The 13074-nt window shown below is 38.5% G+C and overlaps 1 protein-coding gene across 16 annotated transcripts in view; it reads right to left on the bottom strand.

The window, feature by feature from the left end:
* Positions 1-13074, bottom strand: part of NFIA (nuclear factor I A) — a 402938-nt gene that overhangs the window by 378795 nt on the left and 11069 nt on the right. For 15 of the 16 annotated variants that reach the window (XM_012160811.5, XM_060410138.1, XM_060410133.1 and 12 more), the window contains exon 2: positions 12543-13074. In XM_012160811.5, the coding sequence (XP_012016201.1) occupies positions 12543-13074 (532 nt within the window). The other variant, XR_009599377.1, reaches the window with a different exon arrangement.

The following is a 13074-nucleotide window of genomic DNA, read 5'->3' as shown; positions in this document are numbered from 1 at the left end:
AAAAAAAAAAAAAGAAACAGATTTCATTTTCAGGTTAAACAACAAGCAGATATAACAGAGAACAAACAATTTCCAATATTTGGGACCACCAGACTGTTGTTGGGGTTGCTGCTGTCTGCACTTCATTTATCAGACATGCAATAGTTCCTCTCCGTTCTATCACCATCTGTACCCACCTTCCCAAAAGACCCTCACAGCTGCCCCGTTACCACACTAACACACACTCACACATACAGAACCCCCTTACTACTTGCCTGTTTTCTTTTCACAAGAGAAAGAAAGGCAGAGCAGTCTGAAACTTCAGACAACTTAAAACTCACTTTCATGTCAAAGTCCCACGATTACTTACTTTCTTTGGAGATGGAGCAAGACAGAATGTAAATGGCTGTGCTCCTGGGACTTGGCTGTACTTTAGGGACGGTCTGCAACTGCCACGTGAACTCACCACGCTTGCTCTCAAGGCCTCCCCTTGCTTTTTGTCTGTCACTCCTTCATTTCTCCTGCTATTTAGTTTCCCTATAACTCTGTTTTATACCTCAGTGTTCCTCAAAGGAGGGCCTTAAAAAAAGAAGGAAAAGTTTTCTTGTATACCAGATTTCTCTAGAGAAGACATGCTACAGTGAACTATCAAATAATAGAAACCACCTGTGCCCTGTTCTGTCTGCTCCGATTTGCTCTCCATTTATGTAGATATTTCTGACATAAGAAAACAAAAAATTTAACACTTACTAGTAATCTCATCAGATGACAGAATTCCTCAGTGGAGACCAACTGTACGGGAAAAGGGCGGTATCAATAACTGATTTTGCAAATGTTTAAAACTTCATATGAGCTATTAGTTGGGAGAATCCTAATTTTAAAACATTGAAAACCTTAAAATCTTAGTTTCTAAGGAAATTTCATCTACGATGGCATCAACTCACCTCCTAGTTTTTCCTTCCTTTGTGTGCTTTGGCACCTAGCACAGTGCCTAATAGGTAGTGAGCATTCAAAACATGTTTGCGGAACTGAGTTGTCGACGGCAAGGTTGAAACTATCAACGGAGGCAACCAAACTGCATCTCCTATGACGACACCAACCAAGGGCATTCACCTTGATGCAAATGGTAACAACAGACCACAACTGCTCCTCAACTTACACACGAATTTTCTATCTCCAGAGCTCCTGGGATGCAGACTTGCAAAATGAAAGTTTCCTCTAAGCTTCCTTCAAAGTATAAAGTTCTGAATCTATTAACATACCAGGACAAAGACTACTTGCTGACCACTTTCTAAACTTCAGAGAAGGGCTTCCCTGGTGGCTCAGTGGTAACGAAGTTGTCTACCAATGCCAAGGACACTGGTTCGATCCCTGGCTCAGGAAGATCCCACAGGCCACAGGGCAGCTGAGCCCAGGTGCCAAAGTTATGGAGCCTGTGCTCTGGAGCCTGGGAGCCACAACTACTGAGCCCACGTGCTGCAACTACTGAACCCCAAGCATCCTAGAGCTGGTGCTCTGCAACAAGAGAAGCCTGCGCTCTGAACCTAGAGAGTAGCCTCCACTACACGAAACAAGAGGAAAACCCGCACAGCAACGAAGACCCAGCACAGCCAAAAAAAAAAAAAAAAAAGTTTAATTTTAACTTCAGAGAAAACAATAGCTTTCAGCACTATAATGTACTTCCAGAGAACAATTTTAAGCCCATCCATAAATTCCAAAGCAGCCCTTAGGGAGAATGATACACTCGGGAACACATGGAAGATAAAAACAGACCGTGGAAAGGTCAGACCTGGTAACCAGCCCTAACCACTTACTAACCATGTACCATGGACACATTTCTCAGCCTCTTTGTTTCTCAGCAGCATTAAGGCAATTATAAAAGCTTCCCTATCTAAAAGGTAAGACTTACATGAAGAGCTAATAAAATAATGTATAAGAACCAACTTAAATATCATAGAAATTAACAACACTAGTCTAGTGGATCTGGCTTTCATCCTGGCTCTGCCACTTACCATTGGCCTGACCTTGAGTGAGCTAAGAACACTCTCTGAACCTCAGTTTCCTGAATAACAGGAGTAAACCACAACAAAAGGCATCTACCATCTCCACTCGCCCCCATCACCCAACATGAAAAATTCTCCAAAACTTGGAGAAGTCCAAAAGGAAAACAAAGCAGAAACAAAGCAACCCACATAAAACCCAAGAAACCCATATCCACAATTTAGAAAACCAACAAAGCCAACCCTAAGAAATGGCACCCAGCTATGTAAACTCCTTTAAGTGCCCAAAGTGTTTAAAGAGTCTGTCACAGAATGCTCCAGCACAAAGCAAAACACAGTTACAGCTGCTCTGTTCACACTTTTTAAAAGGTGTCAGTAATAAAGGGCCAAGCATGCGACTCTCTGAATGTGCATCTGTGTTCCTCTCCCATCTATCTGTCTGCCTCCAGTTCTGCTGTCTCATGACCTGGCCTCACTTACTCAGCATCACCCACCCCAGCACAGCACCTCCGAGGCTCAACTGCAAATAAAGTTAAAAGCTATGCATAATCAGTCTTTAGATAGCAAAATTGAAAATGTCTCTCTTTGAAGAATCACAAAGCTTTCTGTCTGAAACCTCTGACCTTTCTAGAGAAATCAGAGTCACTGTAGTTTAAAAATGTAGGTGGTAAAAGTACAAAGGATTACATTTATCCGTTTTGCATGTTTGCCATCTTTTCTGAGATGAGGGACAAATACCTTCAGAACAATTAGTTCTTCAATGCTAACATTTCAGGCTGCAATACCCTCATTCTCCAAGAACTATACACATCCTGGGCCCAATGAGATGGCACTTTTCTGTTAATTTCTATTCCTAGTTTATTTTACAGAAAATCTAAAATATATGATTTCAGAGTCCCTTTTTTTTTTTTAAATAAGACTTTTGTCTGTACAGTAAATAAGCAGAAAAAAATAATAAAAATTCATTTGAATCTTCTTAAAAACCACTGTCATCCTTGATTGGGTCGGAAGGGTAAGGGACTTTTAAAAGTACATTTAAAAGAAAAGAGAATTCTTGATACAAGTCCTTGTCACATATTAAGAGGCCATACAATAAAAGTATTGCAATGACTATCTTTCCCTGACAGGGACAGACAACAATAGTTACGCTGTTGAACCGCATCAAGTTACAAAGACTTCATTCTCAGAAGTTACTTGAAACTACTTTCCCAAAGAGAACCTCCACCATTTAAAAGAAGGGGAGAAAAAGCCAACTAAATAAATCAATCAGAAGCTTCAGTAACTCGGTAATTTTTATATACAAGGCATCCATGCAAAAACCCTGCCACAGTCCTACAGAGATGCAGACAAGCTTCTGCCAAATTCTTGTCCCGAATCTTTGCTTCATCTTAAGTGTCCGTAACGCACTTATCTTTAACTTTCAATTACTTAATGCTAAACATGTACTCTCAGGTATACACTGTTTTCCATCAACAACACTTTTAATATTTAATATTTATGAATTATACTCAACATAAAAGATGTTTACTATTTTCATTCTTAATCTGCTATTATACTTGAGCCCATACAGCTCTGCTGAAGGTTTACATGCGGATGCACAGTATCTTAATTACTCATTCTACAGTAAGCTCTTTAAGCATCTCCATTCCTCATTCATTTGGAATGTTTAAAAATGCCACAAGAAGGGCTTGATGTCATCTCAACACTGAAATCCATCTGTCTATGGCCCTCTTTTGACTTTACTCCTTTTGCAGCCAAAATTTTCACAAAAGTTGATGAGAATTTGTCAACCTAAGGACTTGTGATGTCAGCTCCTGTGAAAGGCAATGGAATATTTGAACGTGACAATGATGGGATCCCATACGTACAATATTCACTTTATGTAGAAGCTTAAACTTAAATCACTAATCTCTTCAAAATTAAAATACACAGAATTCTAAATGCTTCCAGGAGGGGAAGAGGAAAAAGGTAGGGATGTAACACAGAAGAGACAGTCCTGAGTTTCCCATATTAAGTAATAGGTCCCAAATTTTGAAAATTAAATGAATTATTGATGTTGTAGCACCAAAGTTCCTATTTATCCACTGACAAATACCTTTCCTTACCAAAAATTACCAATCGGATAAAGCTATATGACTCACCACAGATACATCTTCCCCAACAGCATGAACATGTTGTTGCACTAGCCAATCACAGGCTGGCAAAATTACAAAAGGAAATATAATCACCCAAACCATAGCAACAAAGACAACAGCCTGACAATGGCAGATGCTACACAGAAATACTGACAAAACTGCTAAATATTATTCATTTTTAAAATATGTTTTATTGCTACTTTTATTTCATCTTGCTTTTATAACCCATAGAGCATTTCAAAAATAGTCATTAAAACATATACATGAATACATATGCTCTGAAAACAGTTTTTGTTCGGAAACTCACAGGCTATTGGTCCCACCAGAAACTCTCACCAGAGACATCAAAGGTAGGCAGTATGGAGCCTGATGGAGAGGACACTGGGGTGTGAGTCTTATTATTTTTTTTTTTTTGCAATCCTCTTGTTTCCAATTGAATCACTTTTAACACACCCCTCAGTTTTCCCTTTCTGGGATGACATACTCCACACCCTAACTTTTAAATTTGCTAGCACGTCTAAAAAATTAAACTTAAAAAGAAAGTCACATTTCTATTTTATTCAATGTAAGTTCAACAGCTTATTTTTTTTAATAAAGACTAGAAGGATTCACATATACAATGAACAGATGTAGTATAAACTATAATTATCACCTTTTTTCTATTAACAATTATAAAATTCATGTTGAGTGAGGCTCTGAACTTTTACACTTAAGTCATTAAGAACTAATCCTGCTGAAGTTTAAAGAAAATGAAAATAAAGGCATTAAATAAATTAATCAATAAATATATCAGTTACTTAAGGGCATTAACATGAAACTTGTTCCTATTTTCAATTTTCCTCCTTAGTCTTTAAAATTAAAAATCTACTTTTTTAACTAATAAAATTCCATTTTTTGGTTTTTTAAATAACTATACAAAAGATCTTTTGGGAACAAAGTAAATTTAAAACATTTAAATCTAATGAGGAAATTAAAAAATATATATCTTGCGCATATTTAAAAATGTACAAAAATCTACCCAGTAAAATATTACATGTAATTATAATTCTTAAAATAATGGTTGCTTTAATTCCTAAAACATCTAGAATCAATTCATCTAACTTTCTCTTACAAAAAAAAAATGTTTTTTAACCTGTGTTATAATGCTTCTATTCACTAAACTTCTACATTCTAAAAACAAGAAAGAACAAGTCATTCCAGATTTTTGACCCCAACACTAACAAGCATGAGACCATTTCTCCCTCTTCTAACCAAGTGTGGCTTCATTCTGCGGACAAAACCCGAACTTCACTGTAAAATATCTCCGTGGGAAGGGTTTGGATTTTGACTTTTTATTGCCCCTTTGATTTAAGGTAGATGTGTGATACCATTTAAGTGACATCCAATCCCTCTTTAAATCCAGACAACAGGATGTAAAGAGGGATATCAGACGGATCTGAATTTTATTTTTAAAAGAATAGGACACAGAATCAGGAGGCCTGGGTTTAATCTTGCTCTGCACAAGTCACTAGGCACCTCTGAGACCTGATTTTCACCTGTACAAATGGACAGTGCATTACTTATTTACAATACTCCAAATGAAGTTAAAAAAAAAAAAACAGAAAGCTACAATGTCTGGCAAAATTCAGCACCGCACTTGCTGCAAAACAGACACTGAATAAAATTTATTATTAACATTTGCCCGGCTGCCTGCTCGCCCGCCTTCCTTTCTTCCACCCATCTCCTTTTCTGTGCAGTGCTGTGCCGTGCTTAGTCACTCAGTTGTGTCCAACTCTTTGCGACCCCATGGACTGCAGCCTTCCAGGATTCTCTGTCCATGCGGATTCTCCAGGCAAGAATACTGCAGTGGGTTGTCAGGCCCTCCTCCAGGGGATCTTCCCAACCCAGGGATCAAACCCAGCCAGGTCTCCCACACCGCTGGCGGATTCTTTACCATCTGAGCCACCAGGGAAGTCCCTCCTTCTCTCTACTCTTGATCTATCAAGGTCCAAAATACTTATCACTAGGAAAATATGTGAAAGATATGAAGACAAGTAAGTTTAAGGCTCTCAAAAAACATGAAAGCTATACCACTTCAATCTCCAGTTATTACGATCATCCTAACCATTTCTCAGGTTGAGATTAGCAATATCTCACAGACCAACACTTGCCAAAATGCATACACAAATGAATTTATTTCTCTCAATCTTATCTCATTTAGTATCTCTTACAAACAAAACAGCAAAAATATCCTCTGCTCCAAACCTGCCACAATTTGTCATTTGTGGACATATTCCTTTGGCTAAAAGGCCATGTTTATTTCACTAGAATATTAATAAGAAGACTAACCCTGTTAGATAAAATATACTTTTACCCTGTGGAATTGTCATAACAAAACAAGAAGTACTGATTTCTAATATTTGGGGAAATGCCTAGGAGAAAAGCCATTTCTATCTTAACATCTATTTATTTATCTTTCTATCTAGAGAATTCTGATAAATTCTAAAGTTTGGATCAATCACTTCTAACAGTTGCCTTGGTGGGAAAAGGCCAAAATGTTGACAACATTCTGTTTCCCCCTTGAAAAGCAAAATGGTAATAATAATAATAATTATCTCAATAGCCCCCTTTCCAAGTTCATGCAAGCCACAGTGTCCTTAACTGGACCCCTAAATGCTACACAGAATTTTTGTAGAACTTTTCTAAAAATCTGAAAAGAAATTCCAAAAAACCCCCATACAGTCTCTCAGTCTAGAACATACAATGCAAAAAACGATGGTGAGATGGATTATAAAATTCTCCACCTGATGTCTTACTGCCTGGGATCCTTTTACAGTCATTACTCAAACCAGAACACTTTTTAGAGCATCTCCATTCGCAATTAAGTTCACAGTTTTACGTTTCTCTTAACAAAGCATGCCAGTTCATTCATTCTCTTCCTCCTCCACCTGACTTCTTCCTTCCCCTGACCTCACCTCCCAAGGATTTACAATTTTATGTTTAAAAGCAACATCTAACCTCTAAATGACCATGGGAAAATAATTGCTGAAATGACAACAAATTGGTGTTTAGCACAGTCACTGAATGCAATCTGTATTTTATGTTTTTCCTTCTATTCTAACCTCAAAATTGTTTTTAATAATCTATATTAACATTTGTGAGCAATTAGAATTGTTGCTGCTTCTGTGCAAGTTTTAAAAAACCGACAGGCTGTTCTGCATCCTCTGGAAGCAGCTTGAGGCCTTAACCAAGTAAAACACCCAGTCCTACTGTGTACAGCAGTGACCACAACAAAGGCTGTGGTTTCTCCCACACTAGCCCTAAATAGGTTTAAATTAATGCTATCCATCACTGGGTGGAAAAGCAGACAAGGCAAATCCAAGCCAGCAGCGTTGGGAAATTTCTTACCAACACTCAAACCTCTGAGCCATAAATGAGCTGACCTCTGTCTTACTCCAGAACAACACTTTTTCCCTGCTCCTTCTACTCTCTCTGCCTTTCAACTTCTTCCTCATCACATTCCAGGATAAAGAATATTGTTGCTGCATTCTAAATAGAGAATATTGCTACAATCTTCAAGTTATGTAGACAATGCTCAAGGATATAAAAGCCATATTTCATCTCAAGTTTGTTGATTGGGCTAACTCCCTTAAAGAATGAAAAGATAAGTAGAAAGATGACATCTTCTGTAAGTTACAGTACACCAATCGGCCACAAAATCCACCTTTGCTTTAAGGTTAGGGTCACAATTTGAAATAGAGTGGTACTAACATTAAATATCACTGTATATAATCTTTCCCCATTCTTTTTCCAAATACAGTTATTATAAATCAAAGAAACTAACCACACAACTATTTCTACTAGGCAGTTTATTAAGGTACTATAATGTATAGTCTTAGATTTAAGTGTAAACATACATACACACAAGCTCCTGCTAACAGGACATATTAACTATATTTTATATACACAACCCTGCCACAAACATAGTAAGTTACCTTAAATTTAAAAATTATCACAATTAATTTGGCATAAAATTTTAAACTGTAACAATCTAACATTATCTGTTAAAATTTTTTTTGTAATTATTAATACCACTCGGTATGCATTGATAACCTTCCACAGATGATTACACTGTATTTCAGGTACCTGCTTTTTAGAAAAAGAAAGCATTCCCCCCCTACTCTATCCAGCACTCTGTGTGCAGCCTGGATGTGCACACACATGCACACGAGGCGCACACACGCTCCTACACAGACACTCCTAATCTTACACCTGCTCTGAAGCAGTAGGAAGTGAATTCTCAATCTGTCAACATGACCATCTGCTCTATCTGCATATCACGGCTTCCTCTATTACTATATGAAGGAATGGCAATCACGAAGCCAAAATACAACTACAGTGCACCTGAGTGGGAGTCTCTCTTTGTTGAAATGGAATAATATGTGGCCTATCAGGGAGAAACTAACAGTAACAGAAATAATTTGAATGAGCGTTCAGGACAGCATAATTAAGTGAACAATACAGTACAGGTAATGTGGTCATCAGTAACCCTGCCAGCAGGTTTCCAGGACAGGTACCAAGCTTCCCAGGCACCACAACTCTTCCACTAAGTGGGCAAACCTATATTATTCCTGGTCCGAGCAACACTAAGTACAGGCAGCAACGATGGGAGCATGGAAGCAATCAGTAACGACTGTACTGAAATCACTATGGTGCAAACACGGTCACTTTCCACCAGGAAACTAACAAGTACTCCTGCTACCATCAGGACAAGTTCAATTTGCTCTGTCACGGGCTAATTAACAATTACAGCAACTACCTGACTCCTGTCATGTATTTGTCTTTCAAAGTGAGTGCTACGGCAACTAAAAATACTTCCAGTCTTAGAAAATTCCTCACCTGCTAAAAACTGAAGATGCTCATTGTGATTAATCGCTTTGGGGCCTAAAGCCACTCAAAACTTAGCAAAGGCCTTCACTGAATTAAACATAATTCTATTTGTTTAACTTTAGTTTTTAAACATCTCCACACAGCTGCCTCAGCTTTCATTCTATCCCCCAGCAGGTAATAACTATAAAAAGTAAATTGTGACACTGTCATTTTATGGCCTAGATACAGCAACCTATCTCTACATAAGAGATGAGTCCTTAAAAAATCTAACCCCTTACAAAATTTAACTAACTCAACTGAGAATCTTTCTAGAATCTGATTACATTACCAGAAGTTATACAGAAGCAGTTTAAAAAAAAAAAAAAACTCTCCAGAAAGTTCTCGGTTGAGTGCCTACTAATGAACAAAGGTTAACTTTATCTAAAAGGTCAAATGCCTGGTGGCTAAGGTTATGACCTTAACAACTTAAATTGTGACCTTGCCACGTGCCGGGTATATTGTAGATTCTGATACAGATCATCTGGTAAAGACTAGTCATAAATTAGCTTTACTGTTACACGCCCACAAAGAAAACCATTTGCCACAATGCCATAACATCTCCAAGTCGTCATGCCATACGTGGGAAGGACGACTCAAGTAGAGACCAAATTCTGGGCATAAGATGGTTTTACTCTTTTGTACTTTTAACGAGATGAAATTCTCAGGCTTCTGGAATCACTCCGATTTCATTACACTTGTTACTGTTTATCAACCACAAAATTCACAGTTCTAATGCCCCTTGATTTAGAGGGAATTAAAAAAAAGGAATGCAGTTTACGTATTGTATTTTGCGTCTCAATAACTTAAAAAAATCATCTCCTACACTTTTAAAAAACAACTGATTCTGCATTAGCTTCCAGTATTTACATGTGTGTTCTAAGATTTCAACTTCCTTCCAAAGAAGAGGCCGAGGCATGAAGCAATAATTATTGTATGCATTTTTAGAAAGAAAAAAAAATATTCTTGTGGAAATCAAGGGGGGAAATGGCATTTTGGGAGGAAAAAAAATACATTTAAAAGAAAGTAGGGGGAGACTATAGGTGAAAAGGCCACAATGGTTTTGGCATGTTTCTTGAAGCACGTTTCAGAGTCTCTGCCTCCTGCCAATACTGGCAAGTTCTCAAAACTTTTAAGGAGGTAAAAACATTGTTTAGTGTTTACAAATCTTCAGTATTATAACAGATGCTTGTCAAATCAGTTGTATGCGAGTTGACCGATCTACCTCCTATTTGTACTGGCAGCTTCCCTTCCACAAATAACAGGCCTTTAAATCTCTGAAATCAAATTTGAGATATTTTCAGACAAAAGGCCCTGAGCATCCCTCGGACCCTTCCCGGTGCGCAGAGGCGCCGCGGCTGCGCAGGGAGAGCCAATGGCTTGCACTTGGACGGCATTCAGGCAACCAAGGGATTCTGGGAGGCGCAGGGAAACCGAACCGAAAGGTAGTCTGATCCACGGTGCTGGCAATAAATCTTTCATTAGCAATAAGGATGCTCACTCTTCCTAAGCAACCTTCTACCTGCCATTTCACCAACATCAACCTTCCGGTCCTTGAAACCGCCAGCAACTGTGTTGGCTCAAGATCTGGAGCCATAAAACGGGCAAAAACCGTCAACAGTGAAAGAGAATCCAACGTGAAACAGCGAGAGCGAGAAGGGCTGCGTCTCCGTGAATCTAAAGGAAACGTTTACACCTAAAACTTAGAAGGGACGCTGCTCATACCAATAAGCGCAGAACAGGTATTCCGTTGTGATGTTACCTTTGAAGGGATACACCGCACACACCGTGATGGGCATCACTCGTTGGCACCTGCAATTTCCTATGTTGGTCCGTTAGAGCATTTATTATCATTTATAAAGTATTTACTTCTCCAAATATTAGAGATTAAACACACGATTTTTTAAGAGTGTGCTCCCAAAGCACCTCTAATAGCCACACCTTTTTTGCACCTTGCCCTGGCAGAATCTCTACTTATATATATAAAAATAAAATTTTTTAACTCTGCTTTTTCAATAGACAAAGTAACAACAATAGAGTTAACCGAGAGTTAATAAAGGGCCACTTGTTCCTGTTTAGAGGTCATTTGAGAGATGTTGCCTTTTTGTTTTTGCTACCCAGAACTGGCTAAAGCAACAGGCACCTCTCATAATTAAGTATACATTTTCAAAAACCCAAATATTTGAAACACTTACAGATCACATCCTCTAAAATACTCATCTATCCCCTGCCAACAGAATGCAAATGATGATGTGACATGCTTGCAAAGTAAATTTCTCCAGTTTCTTATGTAAGGACAGATGGATAACAAAAGTTCTTTTTCTAAAACATATATTGAGAAAAATAATAGAGAATAGGCTATCAGATGACATCTTTTAAAAATTGCTCACATTTTTAGAATTAAAAATGTTTTGCAAAACAATGGAGTGTTCCCTTTTACAGGTATCATCTTCTCTGCCCTTTGGCAAAAAATATATACATACATGCACCCCAAAACAACCTACTGGAAGGATTCCACAACCTTCGTTCTTCCATCTGGCTCAAGTAACTGCCATAAAGGTAATCTAGCAAGACCGATATGTACATATAAAAAGTCAACAAGTTTCACAAGACCTGAGCTTTCACGTTAACACAATGAGCCTTTTGTCTAAAACAAGACAAGAGGAACAAAGTAAAAATACATTATTTTATCCAGTCCTCAATAGTTTTATCCCGAATGCTACTCTACCTGCTGTAATAGACACAGGAAAAGCATGCCTTGAAAACAGCCTTGGAACAATAAAGAATGTTATTATGAATCAAAGCAACTCACTAAATCAGTTCTCAATATCGATTTCTCAATTTGTTCAAACGCACTATACAGATTTGGTTACTTTTAAGATTAACCTTTCCATCAATTGCTTAAAGAGTTGGATTAGTTTTTTTTCCCTTAGAAATCTTAAGCAACATCAAGTATTCCTAAAACAAAGTTAGTAAGTTTCTATTAGTGTGATTCTTTTTTCTTCATAAATGATCAGCAATTTGATAGCAATCTTACCTCCAACCTCTTCTTGATTAGAAGGGGGCTCAAGAGGCTCCAGAAGGTTAAAAACACTCCCAGAAGAAAAGCAACTAAAAACATTGCCTCACTATCAAAGTAAATGCTTTTTAACTAGATCACCTGCCAGTTAAAATAGACTCTTTCTTACAAGGGTTTTTATGAGGTTTCTCTCACCCCTCATCAAAAAAATGTGATTTAAACAATATCTCATAATTGACTACCAAAACCTTTGATAACACTACTTGCCAAGAGAATTGAACTTAACAAGAATGCTCTCCAAGCTATGCTTTTCCACCTGAATGAAGGTGGAACCTCAAACTCTGCAGCATCTGGCTACTCTGACATTGGGCTACCTTGGACACCACACTGTCCATATAGACGTGGCCTGCCATAGGGAGCTCAAGAATGGCCCAGCACACGCAGAGGTCATCAGGAAAGAAGCACACGCGAGAAAGTGGACCGACTTCTCACCATCGCACTTACCTGCTGCATGCACAAAGTATGCCAAATATAAATCGAGTTCCTTAACAGAAACCCCTATGTGATGGGGCTGGACACAGAGCCCTGGATTAGAGCACTGCGGGGACTTTACAAGGCGCTCGCCATCAGTACTTTCGAGCGGAATACCTTTAAATAAAATCACCATAACAAGGTCCAACCTCCAGACTTTATCTGCCTGGCGGAGGCAGTCAATTCTTCGCATCTTGCCTTTCTGGTCTGGGTTGGAAAGAACGCAACATGGAGGCTTTTTCCCTGTAACTGTAAGAACAAAATCCTCTCGGTACTCAGGTCGGATATCTTTCCGCAACTTGGCCAGCAGTCGAGATGCCCACTTCTGTTTGACCTCTGGTTTTTCACTTAGCAACTCATCCTTCACAGCTCGCTCTTCTTCTTTTGACATACGCTTTTCATGTTTTTTGAAGTATTTTCGTTTTCGGGCCTGCAGGTTGAACCACGTGTAGGCGAAGGCTCGGACGTGGGGCAGAAGTGCTTCGATGAAAGGATGAAATTCATC

The sequence above is a fragment of the Ovis aries genome, chromosome 1, assembly GCF_016772045.2.
Source record: "Ovis aries strain OAR_USU_Benz2616 breed Rambouillet chromosome 1, ARS-UI_Ramb_v3.0, whole genome shotgun sequence".
Classification (NCBI taxonomy): domain Eukaryota; kingdom Metazoa; phylum Chordata; class Mammalia; order Artiodactyla; family Bovidae; genus Ovis; species Ovis aries.
Note: the sequence above shows the minus strand (reverse complement) of the source record. Positions and strands in the feature narration are given on the sequence as shown.